General features: G+C 40.3%; 1 protein-coding gene across 9 annotated transcripts in view; it reads right to left on the minus strand.

Moving 5' to 3' along the window:
* The window catches only part of ENOX1 (ecto-NOX disulfide-thiol exchanger 1), a 378888-nt gene that overhangs the window by 102272 nt on the left and 253435 nt on the right, over nt 1-23181 (minus strand). For all 9 annotated transcript variants that reach the window (XM_064440830.1, XM_064440825.1, XM_064440829.1 and 6 more), the window contains one exon: nt 1187-1360. In XM_064440830.1, the coding sequence (XP_064296900.1) occupies nt 1187-1360 (174 nt within the window). The remainder of the gene's footprint in view (nt 1-1186; nt 1361-23181) is intronic.

The following is a 23181-nucleotide window of genomic DNA, read 5'->3' on the forward strand; positions in this document are numbered from 1 at the left end:
CAAACAGAAAAACAAAGTGGGAAACACAACGAAGTGACAGCATGATGAAAATGCTCTACCGGTTATCTGTTTTGTCTTGTTGCCAGATAACGGAGCAGACGCCAGCACACAGGAAGCATAACCTCGCCGTTTACAAGTGCTCATGAAGTGGAGTGGCTAGAAATGTTATTTTTATGTATATATATGTATAATATATACACAAATCATGAAAACCATTACATTTCTGAAGGCTGTATAAAAATATACTCTGTCATAACACTTCACCTTGTTTATATGTAGATTACTAGAGCATTCCTCTAACAGTGATTCTCTAAGAAGGAGGAATCTGATTCATATGACTCAGTGTTTTGGCCCTTTAACACAGTAAATGGGGTTACAACCTTAAAATATACATATATATACATATTCACGCACACAGCCAGTTTGATTAAACCATGATCTGGGTACACTGCAAATCCAGAGCACCAGTCTATTTGCTTAATTTTCTCTTTTGTCTTCAGTAATAGTGAAAGCGGCTGGTCTGATGGCTCTGAAACTAACCTCCTGGGGTTAACATACGAAAAATCAGGCTTTGTGCCTGAGCTGGTGGCTCAGCGGGAAGGGTTTTCCATTTGCACAAAGTCCCAGAAGGGGCAGCAGGAAGCCTGGACCTGCTCTCAAAGAGGAGAAACAGCTGACCTGCAGGCTGTCCCCCCAAAAATAGCAAGAGAGGAGCCCTAGTTCTCCTTTCCCTCTGTCTCCCCCAGGCAGGGACCAGAGCTAGTCAGCATTTGGGTGCTAGGTACCGTGTTCAGGGACGTGAGCCCAGATTGGTCCCGTCTAACTCTGGGCATCTGAAGGGGAGCACAGAGATGATCAGCACTGTATAATCGTTATATTTTGTGACACTCTAATCTAAAGGAAAGACAGATTTCTACTATAAGAACTGTAGATCTTCAGGCTCTGTTAGTTTTGTTTAAGTAATTAGTTTTTGTTTTTGTACAAACTGAGTAGATTTTTTTATATGACCTTTCAGAGATGAAAATGTATGCTCTGATACCAAACCACACTTTATACACAGAGTAGACCTTAGAAAGAAACACCATACTTGCCTACACTCTATTTAAAAACCATAGTTGTTACTAGATTAAAAAAAAATCATGCAATATATTTAGGAATATAACATTCTTTCATCAGATCCACTTACTGGGGTTTGGAGGGAAGAGTGTGCAGCTTTTGCAGTGAATTATTTCTTTGACTACAGGCACATCTGTCGGTGGTGGTGGCGGCACTAACCCCATGCCTGGTATCATTGGGTTAATCGGGGTGATTCCAGTCATCATGCTAAGGCTTGGATCAAAGCCTGGTACACAGATTGAATCTGTAAATATATAACATAAAATTCTGGCTTATAAATCTTGAAACCACTTGTTACTATTTTCTTGCACAGACAGTTTCGCTTTAGGCTTTTTTTTTTCAAGCACCGCTGTTAAAAAAAAAAGAAGGGAAAAGGAGAAATGGAAAAGGGAAAAGGCAGAGCAATAGGGAGGAGAGAGGGAGAGGAAGAGGGAGGTTCATTTTCAGTGAAAAAAAACCCCTCTGCATAAAGAAGGGAATGTTACATAATTTAAAATATTAATATGATTGAGTAAAACACAGCACATTAAAGTGTAAAACTATGCACCATGAATATCTGTTATTATCTGGAACGCAGTTTTCTGTTTCATAATGTTACTGTGGGGTTTACATTGCCTTCTAACCAGAGTGTACAAAGAATATAATTTAACATCGATATGCCCTCTCCATCTAATTGTCAGACAGATTTATCACAACATAGCCTTCTCACATAAGTGACCTTGATTTATGAGCACTACAGAGAAAGATCCATTTCTGGCTGTTTTATAGAAGTGTAGTCAGCCAAGACTTCTAACCATTTTACCCTGGAATATAAAGTTTCAGCTGTGTAGAATGGGGTCTTTTTGAACCTTGGAATTAATTCCTTCTTGTCCTGTTATTTAATTGGATTAGTAGATTCTCTTCAACACATGCATTATTAAAATATACCACTACAGCCCCATAAAGTAAAATGCATATTTGGCAAATGTTACTCTTTCTTCTTCCTGATCTCTTTGCCAAGACTCCCATACGTATTATTTAAAGCTGAAAGATTTACTGGGGAGCACCAGTGCTGTAACACCAAGAATTGTAATAAGCAGATGTTTCAGATGAACTGAGAGCCAACTTCTGAAATTTGCTTTCGTTAAAAACAAGGCTTTGGGTTTCTTGAGGCATAATGAATAAAATATTTTGAGAGACCGATATCTTTGTTGGCATAACACTGCTGCTATTTGGCATCATCAATTATTTAAAAGAAGAGAGTTACTTTGGTGTTCTACAGGTTTTCTGCTGAGTTTTCTGGCTAGCAACTGGAAAGTATTTAATGATACATGTAAACGTGGGGTTTGGCAGCTCGGGAGAGTGTTTGTTTTGAAGAAGCAGAGAGGGAAACAACTCTTTCTCTAGCATTTTTTTTTTAATTTATATATTTAGGAAATTTGAGCTACATTTTCTACAAGGCAGCATGATCAATGGAATGTGACCAGAGAGGTCTGTTTCTTCATCCTAAATATGCTGCTGAGAAGCTATGTGACCCTAGGTCAGCCCACTGACCTTTCTGTGTACCTTAATTTCTGCATATGCAAAAGAGGTACAATAATATTCACTTACTGGTGAGGATTAGCTCACATTTTTATAGCACTTTACAGGTGTATAGCACTCTGTGGGGGCTGAAAATTAGCATTATGATTTCTGTGAAACATCCATAATCACCTTCTCCGGGAAAGACAGCTGAGGATTGAGAACCTCTATTCTAATAGAGCTCGTATTTGTCTCGGCCGCACGATCCCTGCTCTCCATGCACTGACTGTGAGCCTTCATCACTTTCAGGCAGTTCTGTACAAGCAGCGTAGCAAGTGCACACCAAGCAAGGATTTGCTTTAGGCTTATTGAAGACTAGTATTAATGAAAACTCATGATATTACATTACTTTTTTTTAATAAGTGGGCTTATGAAAAAGGATTTGCTCTGGGTGTGATGCTTTTTTTCAATATTGATGTATATGCAGCGCTATTCATATTAAGCTTTGAAACTCAGAGCCTGTCATTTATTCCATGGGATGCAGTGGTGGCCGTATTAAATATTCATGGCTAGTGAATACTGGGAGATAAAGTCAGAGGTGAAAGGGCAACATACAATTCAAAGAAGTCCTTAGGCTATGTTAATTTGCTTGATCTCATTTTTAAAAGTCAGACTTCTGACAGTCACAGCAGTCCATCCTGTGCAGCACTCTCCTGCTGTGGGTGGAAGTCCATCATTACTACTTGCTGCTAAAGCAGCCCACAGAGCTCTGCGGCGCGCAAAGCAGAGCACCACAATAACGCTCCATGCACGATGTCATACCAATCTTCTCCTAGGATCAGGGAAAACTGGGACTGGAAAGGTGCTGAGGAAGACATCTCATCCATCCCTCTGGACAAATGTAGGATCAGCAACAGTCCTAGCCAGATATGATATTTCATATTAAATACAATATCCATAGTAGACCCACAGCATTCTGAGGCAAGGATGGAGCAGGTGGAAACATACAAGAAGATGGAATGAAGGACAAGTTCTCCCTGTCCTGTATGCATCTTCCAGTCAAGGAAAACCATTGTCATCTGGTGACTGCTACCACAAGTTAAATTCAACCATTGATGTTCTCTCTCTAAGACAAATACTAGATACGCTTCAGTTTCTCTACAAGAGTAGCGAACTGAAAAAAACAACAAACTGCCCAAACCACAGACACATGCTTTCACTCAAAGGAAAGATGGCAGTTTTCTGAATATTCCTTTGGCAGTGATGAAGATACAGAGAAAAACAAATCTAACGGAGATGGCAAAAAGGAAACTCATGTCCACAAACACTGCTAACGCAGCCTCAAAAGGGAGACGACAGGCAGAGCTTTCAGGCTGCATGCCAATCAAAGCAGGCTTGTGATATAAGTGGAAGAAAATAATTTGACACTAATTCCTGCCATGTTCAAGGAAATGTGACTTCATAAGTAACTTTGCCTGTGTTAGGTAAGCACATGGCTTTGTCATCACTTTCTTTTACAACTGGAATCAATCTACAGCAGCACGAGCAGTGTGCTGGGGGCCAACACTCCCGAAACGTCCTTCTACATGTGCTGGGACTCCAGAAGGTGACTGTGCTGAGGTATATTGAAAAGGACTGAGTCAATAATTCTCGAAATCTAATTCCATATCTTGTGGGCTCCCAAATCCAATCCAAACCCCACTAAGGTCAATGGCAAGACTACTGAAGGCATGGACAGCCTTTAACCAGGACCAGGTTTGCTTTCTCTGTCCTCTTGAATAAGTTGGTTCAGTTTCCCAATGTGTTAAATTGAGAATGAAATGCTTTCGTACATCACGTGAGCAATGAGAGGATGCACGAGTACCATTTATAGAGCACCCTGGAAAACAAAACTAATTCTCTGAATACTAAAACCTATTACTATACATTGCAGTGATGGAAAATTCACCTGGATTTCTGAACAGCGAAGATCTTGCTCAGAGCCCTGAAGTGGGGTGCCCGCATCTACAGAGAAGCTGGTGCATGCCACCTGCATATTGCTGACAAACCATGAAGACAGCCTACAGATGGGATGTCCAAAGGAAATACTGGTCTGGACTCTGAGGTGCAGAGAAAAAGGAACTGATAAAGTCACTGGAAAGGAAAGTCAATAAACATGCCACATCTGTGAGAGGATCCAGAAAAATCCCAAGTTTAACTATATTAATGCCACCGAGTGTGCAGTAATAGAAGCTGGATATATAGCTCTTGTCTAGGGGCAGGGGGTGATCATCCATCAGCATCACCAGTGCAGTCTGCTACACGTCCTGGCATAGTGCCTATTTGGAGCGGGACCAAAACACAAGGGGTAGAGCTGGAGACAACTCCTGTTGAATTTACTGGTAAGCTTGTTGGTCTTCAGAATCAAAGATACTGATAGACTTATGTAGGATTATAAAAAATGGGAATCAACCCTGCCCACGTACTTTTTTTTAACAGATCCATTTGGATATATGATTATTAAGATATTGTAGACATGAATATGCCACATTAAACACAGATAGATACATTAAATTTACATACTACCTATCTGGAGAGTCAAACAAGTAATATTTTATGCTTTCAATGATTGTAGCATTATTTTTAAATGTATATTTATCTATATTTATTCAGCTAGGTAAGGGTTTATGATCTGTTGGATTTATAAAAACCAGCTTGCCAGAAGAGAGAAAGTTTACATTTGAAAAATGTTAATAAATAATTACTAAATGAAATTGTTAAAATGAAAAGTAATCAGAGATGATAAAGAACTTTAAGAATGAAAAAGCACATATTGCTCAAGTTACGAGTCCCTGTGGATACTGTATATAAGGCTTGAATATTCACACATTTGTACAGGAAAGTAAAAACATTGAACATCAATATTTTTAAGTCCACATTATACCTAAATGTGGCAAAATGAGTTAATTCCTGTTTCATCTAATAAGAAACTGGCATGGTGGAGAACAATGAAAACCTCTGAAGAACAAATATCCAGAATTGGCGGTTAGAGAGGCAAGAAGAAAAATCTTCTTGAACACTTTCAGTGGTTTTTTAAAGCTCCTTTTTCTTTCAAGTGGAATATAATAAGAAGAAAATGTTTCACATGAAATCTTTGGGTCTGGAAAAAAATAGAAGAAATCCCTTTAAGGATAACTATATTGTAACACAGTACATGGTGTAAAACAATTGCTTTTATTAGTCTGCATTTTGGAAGTGCAGGAGCAAATTTGTCATCCATAAAAATAGCCACATAATCTTGGAGAAGCATTCCTCCTTTCCTTCTTTGGCAACAATTGCTGTCTGAATCACCTTCTGGTTTTGCCCAAATAACATGGATGCATACTCCTGCTAACCATGCTTTTGGGTATTGCTAAGTTACCACCCCTTTTCCACCAGCCCTTACCCCAAGTTATATATCTGCTCAATATTGCTTTTTAAGGGTATAATCCCCTATATGATCCTTGGTATTATCCCTTGGATGTGTCATTTGTTTTGCCTGGAACTGCCAATTGTTTCTGTGGTGTTTTATGACAGCTGCCAAGTTGTATTTCTGTTGGATGCATAAGAACACCCGTGTGTGCAAACACGTGTTTGTTTGTGTGCCCCTACTCGCATGCATGGAAGGTTTCCACCACGGACGACTGGCAGCCTGCAGGTGGCTACAGTGCTCAGATGTGCTGGTCAAACACACAGGGAGATGGTGAGTGGTAAAAACAATTATCTGAATGCAAACTAGCTAGTAAAAAAATATTGAAAGGGTCCCCATCGCCTGGGAGTGATCGTTTTACACCTGAGAAAAACTGTCTATTTTCTGCTAGGGTTGAAAGACAAAAAAAGACCTGGTTCCAGAAATGGAGTTGCCTGCCAACAGGCACTGCAAGGATTAGGACAGTCCAGGCAGCAGCTGGTAATAAATGTAGTAAGATGCTTGTTAAACTTTGTTTTCTGTGGAGAAAAAAAGGGAAAGCTTCTGGAGACTAGAGATTTGATTGTGTACTTCAGAAATACCCATTGCTGAGTATTTTGAGACTGAACATAGACCTGATTTCTAAAAGCTGAGATTTAAGTCTTCCTGAAAAGACTGCCTCCCCTAAAACAAATGTATATACTTTTATATATATATATATATATAAGGGAGCACATATTACTTGGCAGTAGCAAAGAAAGAGTAGCTTTTTTTCTTTCCTCAACTGAAGGAAGACCCTTATTAGAATAAGAAAAAGGTTTTTATTCTCAAAAGTTTTTGTGTTTTAATCTGAATTTTTCCCTCAAAACTCTATAGTGTGACACTGTCTTTATCTTCATGTCAGTCTCCTTTTTTCTGTATCATCCATTAAGAATGAATGGATGCAAGCTGCAAGCTAGAGATCAAAGTTAGATCACCATTTTCCCTAGCGATTTGAATCTTACCATCTTCTGGGCTTCAGAAAGCCTTTGGTGGTAGTGACTCATTTGGTCAGTATTATAGGCCTTTTCTCAATGTAACAAGCCTTCCTCACCGGAAAAAAAGCAGGCAAAAGTGGGAGTGGCAGTAGGGCACCAGACCACTGATGTCCCAAGGAGATGTGCCAATTTAATTCGGTGTTGATCCAGCTGGAGAAGCCCAGTTGTGGAGCACCACTATTAGCCCCAAAGAGTCAGACCTTGGAAGGCAGCAGCACGGCAGCCACCAGCATCTTCCAGTACATTTCCTTGTCCAATTTAGATGCCATTAAACTTCTAGACTTCTCTGTTTCTAAAATAGATGCTGGATTGGCTGGTAAACTTCCAAACACATTCTAATAAACACAGGTGTGTGTGTGTGTGGGGGGGGGGGCGGGGGAAGTCTGACAGCTCTTCCATTTGACCAGCAAAACCACTATCATCCTGCCTCAGCGCAAGGACCATCTGACTGTGGCCAGTAGCAGATGCCCAGGGAATCAGAATAAAAAATAGGCAGGTAAAGAGCAAACTATTTTTAGCTCGTATACATTGAGTGCTTACATATTGCCAGTGGTAGAGATCAGAGCCGAACTATCCTTTCTAGCAGGCACCTATTCCACATGACTTGATTTATACCTTTTCACTAAATCCTACTGTGCACCTATTTGTATTTTCAATCCATTGGAACATGTTTATATCTCTGGCTTTCACAGCGTCCTGGTATTAGGGCAGTAACTGAGCAGGGAAACGTGCTTCCTTTGCTTTGCTAAAAGAAGGTATTTGGCAGTTCCAGGCACACTTTCCAGTTCTTTCATGTTGATGAATCTTCTCGTCATAATCATGAATAGCTGTTCCTTATTCACCTTATCCACAAGATTACAGATTTTATTTCTGCTTTTATATTTTGCCATCTGTTTGGCATGCAATCTTTGTCTCTGCAGAGCTGCTGCAAAGGAATATGGACATGGAACCTCTGTGGCCCCTTTTAAAATCCTGAGAGGGTAACTGCATGGGCGGAGATGTCTCTGTAGGTGCTCACCTAGCCCTCAGTTTTTGAAGAACTAAATATTAAAAACATGGGCAGATGCCCTTAAACAAGCATTGCACAGACCCAATCGATGAAGCACCATGTGGGTATAGGAATCCTGCGGGAACAAGAGTAAGACATGTAGCAGCAATGTCTATGTGTGTGCGTATGCGTGCACACACGTATATTTGGAGAAGAGGATAGGAGAGAATGAAGGGGCATAAAGTAACCTCCCTGACCTCCAGCTTTCTCAGCTGGCCAGGGGATCCATCCTAACACCATTCATCAAGAGCTATAGTCTGTGAAACAGAGCCTGGACTGTAGCAAAAAACCAAGTCTCTAAGGGAATTTTGGCAAAAACCCGGGGGTGAGGGAGGGAGAATCCAAATGAATGTTTCTCATTAATAATCAACCAAGTAATAATTTATACAAAGTCTACAGTGTCTGCCAGACCCACTCCATAAATGAAGCCCTCATAGCGTCATCAAAACACTTGCCACTTGAAAATCACTTCTATGAAACATAGATCACTGACAAAGCTTTAGGGCTGTATTATTGTACTTTTGGTTTTTTGGAGAAAGCTCTGTGTCTGCACAAAGGAATAGTTTACAGCAAACAACCCCAAAACTTTAGATGCTATTCGTTAGAGCTGGCTATGCTGTAGCTGAAAACACTAAAAGCAAGTCTGTCGTCCTTTTGATCCCTGCCCACAAAATCACACGATAAACACTATATTTAGAGCAATATATATGACAAAGACTAAATTAAAGAAAACCATCTTCTCTTTTTACAAGCAAATCGGGGGAAATCACTTCTGCTCATCTTTTATTGCCGCAGTACTTGGCACAACAGGACCCCAATCTTGTTTAAAGCTTCTAACGCAATGCAAATAATAGGAGAGAATAGCAAATAATACAACAAAGTGTTACCACAATAAATGCCCCTCTCCTCCTAAGATGCAACTTCGATGCTGCTGTGTAAAAAATCTACAGTGTCACTGTAATGTTATTTCTATTATTCTTGCTCATGGATAGCCATCAGTACCATTCTGACCTCAAAGGGGTCTTGGACACTACCTAATCTATTTAGTTTCCCCTTAGAATGGCTCTGCAAAGAAGGACCTGATAGGCATGCCTGAGAATGAGCTGGAAAACTCAGGACTTGATGCTGCGGGAGGGAGTCTGATGATGGTTTGTCAGTTTTTCACAGCTGACAGCTGCATGTGTAAGAAGGTAGATTCAGAAAAAATTGTCTAATCTTAGTCCCCATCCACAATCAGCTGCTCTTCTACATGTAAAACCCTATTGCCATTGGAGTGGAAACTTGTGAAGGTGAAAACAGAAGGGGGAGAAAAGGGAAGCAGAAAACTAGGAAAGAAGGAAAAGGGTAGAAAGAAAAATCCAAAGAAACACAGGGAAGGAGGTGAAGGAGAGGGAAAGAAGAACAGACAACGGTATCATCTGGAACCTCTGGGGCATGAGTCCATGTTCTATCCACAGACTGTTTTCACCAGTGTGAGGATTTTCAAAGATTCGTGAGTTTATAGCACCTCACTATGTCCAGAGTGCTGACCTTCCCAAAGTCCCTGCTGCTTAAGAACTACTTCACACAGTTGGAACAATGGGTTTATTCCATCTCCTCATCAATAAATCACTTCCTTGTATGGGGTCAGTCACAAGTTCATTGTGAAGAAAATAACAAAACTGCAAATTCTGCATACTGCCACCTGATCCCCAGTTAATAGCTCCAAAGCCGGTTTGTAAAAATATGGGACTGGCCAATATGCAATGTAATACTTTGCTTACACAATGTAAAATGTGCACAGCTGTTTTTTCCTGACTTTCAAAAATCCTTTTGCTCTCACTATATGCTGCTTGAGATAACCCTCTCCAGTTTTGCACTCCTTCATTCCATTTCTCCAATTCTGGCCTCATCATGGTGGGCTATTCCATAAGGCTAGCCTTAGCCAAACGAAGTAGCCTCTTTAAGTTCCCTTCGTTGGAAGCTGTTCAATCTGTTTGCCCAATGAACCTCTTCCTAAAGTAAAACTTTGCTATGTTCCTTGAAAACAACATCACCTTTCACCTCAAAGCTCTAGAAGATGAGAAAATAAATAAATAAAACATGAATATACAGCCTAGGGACTGTTAATGGATTTTTCTTTGCTTGCTGTCTAGGACAGTGCTGTATTCCAGAAATTTGAGCGGCATTTGTATGGTGCAAAAAGGAAAAAAAAAAAAAAAGGGGTTATGGGAAGATATAAGCACCTAAGTAGATGTAAATGAATATGGAAAAGAAGTTGGAGAAATAGGAAAAATTTCAATTCCCAAGCTAGGCTAATACTGAAATATAATCCTTGTAATAGATGAAACATAAAAAGCCTCCAACATGTACAAGATGGTAAAATACCATCTTCTGGATTTTTATGGGACCTCAGAGGAAATGGGGCGGGGGGGGGAAATGAAATTCAGACTTCCATTGGACATTTCCCAAATGAAAACAAAAGGGACTCATTTTTCTCATGAATCATGACAGAAGTGCTGGCTATTAAACTGGAGTTCCTGTGTAGATCCCTGAATCTGTGGAATGCATACAAACACTCTCCTTGCCTTTCCAGGGTCACAGGTGTAACAAAAGCCTTGCTGAAACCAGAAAGAAGCTGTACAGTCCAGAGAGGCATATCACCTGCATGAGCAAGTTCTCACAGAAGCACAAGAAAAAATGGGCTCTGTCAGACTGAAAGATCCTTCTGGCCCTCTAGCCCAGAAACCTGCCCCTAACAGCAAATCCCTAACTGTGCTTAGTGCCAAGACAGGACAATCCTGAAGTGAAACCTCCATATAATGATCTCCCAATCTCCAACACACTGCAGCTCAGGGGCTTCCCAAGCCACAGGAGGTTCTGTGTCACCTTCAGGTTGGTATTTCACTGGATGAAAATACCAATGAGCTTCATTGCATGGGATGTATTTCTCTTGGTGTCATTACTGGAGATGTCATAAAGTTGCCTGTGAAATCAGCTGGAAAATTTTTAGTGACAATATTTCAAGTTTTTAATCAAGTTATTCCATGTGCATGCTTCTCCTTTAAAAGCCTGAGCAAGCAGGGATAGGAGAGACTTAAACTATAATGTTAAACAATTCCTGGTACTATTTTCCTAGTTTCTTTCATGTTAAATCATTTAAATAGCAGGATCTGAATTCCTAAAACCATTGTATCTTTAACCTAAAGAATACCGGAAGGAGGGTAAGTATACTAGATGTAGTAAAGATTCACTGGCTATAAATTACTGCAGTAAAAAATCTTGATATTTTGTGCTATCCTCTACTAGAACCCTTTGACCTCCATACAGTTTATGGCAGTAACTTGTAGGACAATATTTGAATGCTCTGTGCATGGGCAGAATACCTATTGGATTTGAATTTGATTAACTAACTGCTGAGTATGTAAGTAATAAAGTAGTAGTTGGTGATTTAATAAACTGTTTATTGGTTAAGAATTAACCAAGATTCCTATCCTGAGAAATACTATGCAACATAAAACAGGAGCAAGAGTTGACAGAAGGAAGTAACGCTCCTCAGTGTCTATAAAAAGAGCTGTCTTAATTAAACTCCAATGCACTATGACAAAGCTATTTTGTTAGATTTTGGCTTTAAAAGACATCGAGTACCTCAGCAAACTGAAAGCATTCCTACGTATTTAGCTCTCATTGCAAATACAGAGCATTACTACAGCTCTTCAGGATCATGAGAAACCATTAAGCTGCTTTACAGCAGCAGGTATCTCAGCTAATGGCAGGCTCGGGCCATGGGCAGCGTATCTCTGTACAAAACAGAAGGATTTGTGAGTTCACAGGGGTCTCAGCCAGGTATGGCCTGAGGACTTGGTAGCCACATGGGGATGAGCTCTGGTGACTAAAGAGCTTGCACATAGACATAGATGACAAAGGATGTAAAATCAGACAGAAATTTCTTGAAGAACAGGCATTTTGCATTGAGGCGTATGGGATGAAAGTCATCCAAAGGGAACGGAAAGTACCATCCAATGTATCATTCCTTCTACATACAAAAGAGGAAGAATGGCAAAAAAACCCCATGGAATTGAGGATCTGCCTGAGCACTGTTGCTCAGGCAACCATCTTTTCTTCAGCTTTGGCTAACCTGCAACAGCCTCAGTTTTTGGCTAGGCACCTGCCAGAAGGGAGGGTAACAAAGTGTGCTAGAGAAAAACAGAGTATGTTGCTCACTTACAGGAGATTTTTTTTTTAACCTTTCCATTGTTACACCTGTGATTTGACCTGTCCTCTCAACCTCAAACAGATTAATAAAGGAAAGATTAAATAAATATAAGCTATAAGCTTCCACATGTTAGCATTGTCTTGACCTGCAGCTGATAAGTTCATGAATGTAATACTTGAGCTAAAAGTATTTAGGAATGAGTATTTGAAACATCTCTTCATTAGCTAAGGCTTCCTTTAACCACCTCTCCCCTTCTCAAATTTTGCAGGCTTTGAAAATTTCCTGATGCATCCACTGCAATTCAAGATGATGTTTCAACTTCCCTTTCCATCTATGAATCTGACTGATTGTTTTTAGATCGTGATGATTTAAGCACAAGGGCCCTCTCAGCTCTCTGAAGTGTCTATTTTAGGCAGCCAGACTCAATGGTCAAATGGCCAGCAATGGTGGTAACTTGAGTACTCTTCATGGCTGGTAGAGAAATCCCAAACGGGATACCCCTAACTTCATAATAAAACAATTCCTCTTCTTCAACACACTGTTTGAGTACAGTAATTATTTCATTGACCAATTTATTAGAGGCTTGACATTAAAACAGTGTCAGGAGAGTGTGTGTCATGCTAAGGTAAATAAGGGTAGTCCATATGTCTGAAAGCTGTTATTTCAGCCTTTCAGCGGACTTAGACAGACATTTCTGCACCCTTTGACATCTGGGTCACAACCATAAAGTTTTCCAGCAGAAGTACAATAATTATAACATTATGACTAGCTTTTCAGCTCATCTCCATTCCTTTTGCATCTCCCACAGAGCAGAAAACCCTTCTCTCCACCATCTGGGCATATCTCTAGTACAAGGAAGGTCATCAGCAGCTAGAGATGCCAGAGTAGCCAGCTGCTCTGCAGGCCTCCCTCCCCAGGGCCTCAGTACAGGAGCCATTATCAATGGAACAGTGCGGACTAATAATCCTTGATTTTGGCAAATAGCCCAGGGGCAGCCAGCTGGGATGGGTTAAATCGTCCTGAGGTTCTTTTAAGTTACTCTGGGAGCTGTGCAGGGCAGTGCATAGAACTGGGTTAATGCTTTTGGCCCCCAGTGACTCCTTCCATCTCTCCTGCCTCTCACAGCAAGGGGAAATGCATGCTTCAACTAATAATAAACCAATGCTGAGCATGTGGAGAACACCGTGCCAAATATCAAACAGCTGGGGCTCTCTGGCCAGCCATTAGCTAGCTCAATCACAGCATTGCCTGAAGTCTTCAAGAGAAGTGAAAATAAGGTGGGTAAAAAAGAAACTTCCAGATCGACTGAAAAAAAATAATCTTAGAACATTTGTATAAAGCTGTTGTGTCTTGTCAAAGTGTTTGTTATGACATAGCTTTTATTTCCTAACAAACACAAACCTCTTGTCACATTCTTCACCAAAAAAAGGGACTAGAAAGTTGAGAGATGCTACAGCAGGAAGAAGGAATCTCTCCAAGAACACTTGCGTCTCTGTACCTCCGAAACAGCTTAAAATACAGGCATTGCTTTTGGCTGTCTTTTAGCATAGGAAAGAAAAAGGTTATCTTTTTCCTTAGAAAGTACCAATCTTGACAACATTCTTACAATGTCATACTTCATTATCCAGTTTAACAGGGAAAAGATCGTGTTTGAAAAGAAATCAGGAGTCTTTATAAATGAATAACATACTTCAGGAAGCAGAGTGACACAGTGTGCACAAAATTAGTTCAACTTGTATCCCGATTAAGGAAGAACCCAGGCTTTGTATCTTTTGTGCATAACACATTTTAATTTAGTTTATATTAGTGGTTGTGTGCAAAACCTGTAACTTAAAATTCTTGCTGCTAGAAAATTTCATCTGTAATTTCTGGCAGCATGCACCAAGGGTTCATCTGCTAATATTTCAGAGCAGTGAACTAAAGGCATAGCAATTTCACACACACACACACAGAACCACCCCCACCATTCAGAAATGAAATTAGCCTTTTAGGTATTTGCAATTTATTATCAGAACCCTCTACATGTGACTCTGACAATGCTTTCAAGAAAGGTGCAGCTTTATAAACATCGAGAACAGAAGGGACATTCATTATTTCAAGAAGTATTCATTTTCTTGCAAATTAAAGATAAAACCAAATTATGTCAGACAGACTTTGTTTCAAATTATACTGATTCTTTATCCCATTTTTTAGGGAAAATGCATTTCTTTGTAACATTTATGGGCTAGAAAACGTTAGGATGCTTCTTTTGCCTCACCATGTACATTTCCAGAGCTAGGGTTCTGTCAATAGTTTTATAATAAACCATTTTTCTCAGAGTTTTATAAGTCAACTATAAAAATACGTTCCAGGTTGAAAATTGGCAGAGTGTTGTCTCAGTTCAAGAATACATGAAAGTATTGTTCTTAATATATATTTTAGCATCTTTTTCCAATATGAGAAAGAAACACCAACCCAAACTTCCTTCACAGGCTTTATTAAGCTTTTTTTTAAAAGGTGTCAAACTCCAATCTCTAGTAGTAGGACTATATAAAAATAACATGCAAAACTCACAGCATGCAAATGTATTGGGTAAAAGGTGTAGTCGTATTGGGCATTCAATGTACAACAAATGCAGCACAACTGAGGAATGCTCAGTAAATAGTGTGTAATAACTTAAGCTTGCAAAAAGTCTTTGATAAAGTCCTTCACAAGAGGCTGTGCAGCCGTAAAATGAGAGGCAAAGTCTTGTCATGACTGATACAGATCAGAAGCTGGCTAAAGCGACAGGAAAACCAAGACTAGGAACTAACAAGCACTTTCCATCTTAAATGAGCGATGTGATTGGAGGTAACGTGTTGATAACTGTATTGAAAAGAGAGTAATGATATAGCAAAACCCACAAAAGACATGCAATTATCTGCCTGAAAAAAAATATATATGTCAAGAGGCATTTTAGAGGAACCAAACACAAGAAAGGCAGCTGTGCACAATGATATCAGGGCTAACAAATCCCAAATGAGGCTCTCTGCAGAGGATGGGCCGAATGGCTCATGCAGTAAAGATCTGGCAGCGTGGCACTGCATCAAAGGGGCCAGGGAAGCCAATTAAAGGTTAGCCTGGATCAGGGACAAGAAGAAAAACTATGGGAAAAATACTGCAGGCCTCTTAGAAAAGCCAGACTCTCACCTGACATACCATGTTCTGGATTAGTCACCCCATCCTCCCCAAGCAATATAAAAGCACAGTGAAAATAGGACAACGAGTATCATCAGGAACATTATAAAGCAGCTCATAGGAACCACCCCTGAAAAAGCCTTGGATTGCTCACAGGGGAGAGGAGGCAGTTATGTAGGAGCATTACAAAGCTCATGAATTTTACAGAGGGGGTAGGTGGACAGGTTCTGTGGACTCTGCTCCATGATACAAAATTGGGAAGCATTTAGTGAAGTAAATAAAGAGGTTGTAAATGAAGAACAGGTAGGTGGAAACACTTCTTAACTGCAACAAGCAATTTCTCCGAGAACTACAAATTATGTAAAACTTAACTGAAGGAAGACCTTATCAGAATTTAAATATAACGAAAGAAACACAAAAACACACAGAGAAATATATCATAGACCTTAGACAACAAAAGTGTTCAAAATGATAAAACAGGAGGTAGGGCTGCTAAGGTCATCTATTATTAAAATCGTCTGACACTTCCTATTACAACGCCCTGTTGCCAATTGCTTTCAGCTTTGCCAATCATTAACAGTTTGGACTGAAATTTTGTACACTGAATATCTGCCTGAGGGTGAAATACTCTGGAAAATTTTAGTCCGAACAATTCAACTGCTGCACAAACGGAGTCAGAGAAAGTACTTTATTTTTATTTCATGTTAAGAAATTTGGTGTTCTGTCTCGGCAGTTGTAGCCCCTCCAGGCTTTGGAGGGAGGATGTAATATTTCAGAGGTGAAAAGCCTTCACTTGTAGCAGTAATATTTGCCATTTTCTTTAAACTCTATCTGAAAATTCAGGCAAATTATGCCTTTGAATAAAATTATATTCACTCATACTCTGAAAAATAGATCTATTTTTGTCTTTAATAGCTGAAATCACAAAGGATTACATACTCCATGAATGTGCCAGATTATGTTTGCACCCCTGCTCTGCAGCCAAGGAAGGAGTTAAAGGAGAAAGAGTTCAGCTGTTGTCAATGTTTGAAATTATTTGTTCCAGCTTTTTAAAACCTGAAACCTAAAGTTGCCTTCTACTTCTGTGCTCTTTTTGCACTCAGTCTGCGAAGTTTTCAGCTTAGCCAGCGAGGCCGAATCTAACCTTGTGACACTTGCTGAGATCAGAGTGGTTAAATCAGAACATTGTCTGAGCAGCTTGATTCTCCTAAAAGCCTGTCAGGTTTGCAGCAGCTAATTGGGTCTTGCCCCATATGTTCTGCCTGTAATTTTTCCAGCAACTGAACAGAGAGAGCAACAGAGCCAGCAAGCAGGTTTTCCCAAGTTTTGCTATTCTTGTCTCTCTCCTCATTTATGGGGAAAATATCTTTCATGTTGATCCTAGGAGAGGTTTGCAAAGTTCTGAAGTTTTGGCTTTTTCTGCTCGCTGGACGTTTCATTTGAAACACCTCCACTCTTCAGGAGTTTTGAAGGGAAACAAACTTTTCAGACTCTAATCTGCAGTAGGATACATCACGACCAGGATGTACCTAGTCCACTCTGAACCAGCTGCTGGCTCACCGCCCAACACCAGTTTCACCAGGGAGGCAGAAAACAGCTTTTCAAGCAGTAAATGAGGACCAGGCAGCTGATGGCAGCTTTTGCAGGTACCCCAGGGCCAAACAGAGAGCAGGTTAGAGCTGACCATATCACCTATGCTCCCTGGCCCTCCTCTCCATCAGGTGCATCTCAGCTCACTGTGTCGCTCTATGATAGGCACAGGAAAAGGCATCTGAGGGGCTGCTGGCAGGAGAGGGGAGAAGGGACAGCCACTGGCAGTGCCATCAGCTTGGTTAGCATGGGGTAGATGTCATAATATCTGGATGTAGCCCATGCAGCTGGGCTGGCTGAATTCACTAGTCAGGAGATTTGGGTCTTTTATTTTTTTTCACACCAGCTGAACTGTTTAGCTCTGTGGGTCATGTTCTCAGCTGTACTACAGCTGTATTCAGGGGAGATTAGAGAAGAGGCTTTTAGCACCTGGGACTGCCAGTGACTGCTCTGTCCTTCAGTTTTGCTGAAGTGGCCTCAGGACAGTATTGAGTTTTCTGGGGTTGTGGTACTTAACGAAGGCTGCTAATGGGCCACGTGCCCTGCCACCCTGGTCTGCTTAATGATAGCACTCAACCGTCTTTGCCATGCTGGTGAATTTTCAGCCTTTCACATTTTAGGCAGCTTTATAGCTTTTTGCACTGCTGAAATGGGACAGACAGAAGGACCAGGTTAGCAAAGCTCCTTTCTAAGTCTAGCATATGTACTTGAAACTCAAATGACGAATTTACAGTTCAAAGAAGTTTCCAACTGGCTCCTGTGGTCTCTGGGTTCCAGCACTGAAAGGATTTATGTTTCACACCATGTACTGTAGTTCCAGATATTTAAACTAAGAACGTACTCATCCAAGCTTCACAGGAAAGTATACTACTTCAAATAGAATTATAGCCAGCATCTTTATGTTTTGTTGTCACTTAAGCATTAAACAGCTCCATGCGCCTTGTATAATTCTCAAAACAGTCAGGTTTCACAGATTAAATGCCAGTCTCACATTATGAAGCAGGTTGTGTTCCTGAGACCTAAATCACAAAATAACTATGGTCCTAGGCCAGGAATTCATTTGGGCTATTTTTGTACCCACCTTTTCCAGCATTTCCAGATTATAGATTTTATGTTATCATGAACAGCCATGGTCATGGTACCCCTCAAAACATGAATCGACATAATTCTGAATCACAAATGAGATATAGCCCATCCATCAAAAAACACCCAACATGGCGGAAGTCATGCAAAACCTTTCCCACTTCATCTGCCACTTTATAAATCTGACTGCACTTGTCTGAATCTTTTTTCCTAGGGCTTGTTAAATTTCAGCAGAATTCTCCTTCACGTTGTGAACTGAATATGAAAAAGCAAAGCGGCCAAACTGATACTCAGCAAAGCTAAAATGCATAGTAATGTTGAATTGAAAGGTGAGCAAACCACAGCTTATTAGCATGATTTTCTAAGAAAAAAGTAGGGGGAAAAAAAAGAAGAAAAACTCTCTTCAGGATAGAATGAAAAAATCTTGAAAAGGATTATGATATATCTTGAAAAGGAAAAAGAGGGATAAAAGAGAAATGACAGATACAAGCAAAGATTAAAATGTAAAACACCCAGCAACTCCTTCTTTGACGTTCCCCTTTGAACACAGTCTACTGCAGAGCAGAATATTCTAAAATAAATATTTTGGACTGAGCTTTGCATCCAGTTCCACCAGTGTGACTCTGCTGCTACTAGCAGGACTGTGCCAGGGTCCCAGGTGGCAAGGATGAAACAGAAACTCATTATGGAATGAGAAATGTAAGAATGCTTTGGTGAGAGCACGTTCCCTGCAGAGTGCCACGCAAGTAAAAAGAACATTTAAATAATACTGGCCCTTGATCCTCTCAAAAGCTGAGAACACATTTATTCGGCTCGAATTCCAAAAACCCAGCCACAGTTTATAAAATGTAATAGATTTTTGTGTAAGACCCTTTGGCATTTTCTTTCAGCGAAAAGATCTCCAGATGTTATTTTTACAGTTCATCTTAAGTAAACGTATGTGTTTAGCTAAACAGGCCTAAATGCAAGAGCCACCTAGGAGAACAACCATGAAATGCTTGACTTGATTTATGGACCAACTGTCAAACCCTTGTTTATGAACATCTGGCTGGGAAGGTGATTTGAAAAGTTTTTCTGTCAGTAAATATCAGCATAGTAAGCTCTTCTACTTACAGACAGCTCTAAATTGTAAATGTAATTAGTGTAAAATGGCATTGGAGTGTATGTCTAAAGCCACATTCAGCTTATCCATGCACACAAAACATTCATTTTACAGCATTGCTGACATGTAATGTGTAATAATCTGCAACTTAATTAACAAATCACACAAAACATAGGGTTCGGAACCCAAAAGTTGTGTTCCCTACAAGCTGCATGAGCACGTGCAAGGCTGTCTAAGCTCATGCACCTCCCTGACAGCTTCTCAGCAACCACCATGGCCTGAATTCGGTAGCCCAGCTTTCTCCCACACCCCCATACCTGTTCCCTCTAGCTTTGTCACAGTGGTCCAGCAGGAGCTCCTGGGAGAGAAGAACCTCACCCGTGCTCTGCCCACCTCCATCTGTTTCCTAGCACAGTTTCTGCAGTTTCCCATGAACACAACAGCTTGCAAGGGCCTAAATGCCACAGCAACATTCCTAATTCAAAGGCTGATATAATCTAAAATCTACAAAGCAAGGCTGAGCCCAGGAAAATTGAATTTTTCTCTCCTTCTTCCCCTGTTTCGCGACAACATGACAACTCTGAGATGACACAATCCAGGAACCTTTCCTGTAATTCAATTCTAGTTCTGAAGCAAAAGCCTACTTTCATCCTGGGTCTAATCTAATATCGGGGAATGATGAGGTTTTTGTGAGGAATTTCTCTGTTCACTGAGAAACAAAGCAGCAGCTTTACTGTAGAAATTCACTTTCAGCTGAAATGGAGCTAATGCCAATCTGGGACCTCACTATAGATTCAGAGAGATTCATATCACCCACACCAAAACATCTAACCATAGCACCTCAGACACAGCCTTTCACCTCCTTATATGGCCCCTGGAAAAGGTGGAAGATTGTGAAGAGTGATTTAGTCCACCCACAGTAATCTTGGCATCCTCTGAAGGAGATTCCTATCTCTTTCCAAAAGCTATGACAGAAACCTACTGTCATCACATTCCTTTCTTTGGCACTCCTATTGCACATCCAGTAACAGGGAGATAGAAATTGTACATACTTTCTTGCTGTAAAGAAGCTACTGGGAAATTACTGGAGTACCTCATTAAATCAACAACAAGAAATAGGAATTAAATTTTGAACTCAGCCTTGGTGGAAAACTTAGTATGAACCAGAAAAGCGACTTAGAACTGTCTTGTTTTGGTTAAGTCACATTAGAAAAAAACCTATTATGTTCTTGAGTGGATATGCATAGAAGCAACAGCCAAGGCATTTACTGTCAAGGGTGGCATGTTCAGACATGCTTAAAACATTGAAGAGTTTCATCACACGAAAACTTCACAAAAGCCATTGACTAGAAAACTGTTGCAAAAGGGACAAGATGAAAAATGTGTCAGACTGAATTGCAATGGTAGTCCATTCTGAACGAGGTAAAAGGGATTTAGGAGATAGGGAGCACAGGAAAAGAAGCTGGAGCTTTTTTAAGACATTGTGGTTATAAATGATAAGAAAAATAAGTATGGAAGCATCATATTTGTTTCAATTTCCAAAAGTATTTGACAAGTTTCCATAGGAAAGATTAATGACCAAGAGGCACAGAACAAGAATAAAGAAACAAAAAAGTCTGGTGTGTATAAAAACTAGCTTAAATTGTTATTTTGCCCTTAGAAGATGACTACCCTTCTTACACAAGAAATCTTTTCTTTACAGCCATAAATTGACCATTATCCTGTGGGTCTGGATTTGGAGGGCTAATTTAAGAATAATGTCACACATTTGTAATAGTATTGCTCCAGCTGTAACGGTCGAAAGTCATAAGCAAGACAAGGTTTACGGGCCAGTATAGTCAGAAAACCAGAGAAGCCCATGTTCAGGTCGGAGATAGAAGTGGTGAACTTCCAAGCTAAATACAGGTAGGGAGTTTAATCAGTAAACCCCTTTGAGTTTAATCAGAGATGTTAAGTCAGGTAGACAAAAAAGCTGGCTGGCACCTGTAAAAGAAAAGGGTATATTAAAAGGGTAGTGGTAACAGGGAGTTTTTTCTGTAAAGGAATAGATAGGCAAGCCTGTGGCAGATGAAAAGGTTAATAAGGGAGGAAAATTATAATCAGCTGCAAAACTACTCTTTCCTTTGAATTCACCTTTTTTCTGTCTGCTATAATTAAAGTTTTAGTCCCCTGTTGCCTCAGACCATCATAGGGCTGGTGCAGTTTTTTCCAACTACGTGAGTTGGTCCAAGAAGCAATATAACTTTTACCCACAAATCTTGCCTTACACGGCAGGCGCACAGCTGTACCGGCACACTGTATAGCGCTCACTTCTTTGTTCTGTGAACAAACGTATACTGGAGGAGCCCGCTGTGACCCTGCCTCTTCTCCTCCCCTTTGCACTCGCAAAGCTTGATTTGTTATCGGCACACAGTCCCTGAGATGAAGGCAGCACAGGCTGCAAATGGGCCTGGGCATTAAATGAGGGGGGTTAATTATATGTGATGGAAAAGACTTTTTTTGTTTGGTTTTTTTTTGTCTGGGTTTTTTTGTTTTCTGGGTTTTCTAATCTAAAAGACAGATGAAGCCTAGTCCTTTATGGCCAGATTCATTTTATCTTATTTTACTAACACAAGGAAAAAAAAATTACAGCCTCTCATTCCTGCTGGCTCTGCAGACTTGCGTGAGTGGAAGAGGGAAACTGGGTCCTATTTTGGTCTGTTTTATTGATGGAGGGGCTCTCTCCACCTAACCCCGGGATCATTCTTTCCTCTAATGTTCCTCCAGGGGGGACAATCAAGGCTCCAATCACAATATTTGGCCAGCAACATTTTACTACTGGATTTTACTGATGCCAGAGAGAAAACAGGTTTGTTACCCTTTAAATCCCCAAGTGAGTTTGCAAAGCGGGCAGTACTTGCAAACCTGTGAACTCTATTTATATGCAGCCATTAAGTAACATGGACTTCCCTGATATTTTAAATCTATAACGCAACCGTAAAAGAAAACTATGACAGGTTGTCATCTTTTGATCATAAAAGCATGGTGAGCAATAAAAAGTCCTCTGGAGGACTTCTTTAGTTCATGCTTACTATATACATATGTGGATAAGGCATTAAATACAGTATCTCAAGGCTACAGACGAGACAAATCTTCGAAGTACAACAAATAACAGGTCACGTAATCAAATCTGGTGAGACGTGGCGCTCATACAATGCGGTCCACAGAGGCCAGATGCCATTCTGCATAGGAGAATGTGAAATAATTGAGCTAGGATAAGGAAAACAACCTAGGAAATATGTGAAAACCCAAACTGTCTTTGAATTCTAACAAGAAAACACAGAAAATATCACTAGGTCCACAACCTCATGCCTATTAGCAATTAGAAGGGAGAATTACAGTATACTGTAACAGTGGCTAGAATATGAAGACGTGTGATAATGTTTCTGTTACACTATCCTTAGAACAATGGAGTCCCTCTGTTACTGCTTGAGGTAGCTAAGAGACCTTAATACCCATTAGTAGATATCTGACACATTACAGAGATTGCATTCAAACCTACACTGATGCTTTGTTGATGGAAAACTAGAGGTCTCTGTTAAAGGAGCTGTGGTAAAAAAGCCCTCCACTGATTACTTGAGGCCTCAAATCCCTGGATGAATAGTTGGAAGAATGGTTAGCTCTCGTGTCCCCGATGAGCTCAACTGCTGAGGTAATACACTGGAGGAGAGGCAATCCCTAAGGGACACCAAATGGTGCATATGAGTCATTAGCTATCATCTTTTTGTTTTCTTAGCACTGCACCTTTACATTTCTAAGGTGTGCACATGTGTAGAGACACATGCCACCCCATCAGGAAGTGCTGAAGCAATTTGTTATAGGGAAATATATACTGGGATCCTTCATGGAGATATATGTTCCCTTCTGAGGCCCACTGCATGTAACTTC

The sequence above is a fragment of the Phalacrocorax carbo genome, chromosome 1, assembly GCF_963921805.1.
Source record: "Phalacrocorax carbo chromosome 1, bPhaCar2.1, whole genome shotgun sequence".
NCBI classification, from domain to species: Eukaryota; Metazoa; Chordata; class Aves; order Suliformes; family Phalacrocoracidae; genus Phalacrocorax; species Phalacrocorax carbo.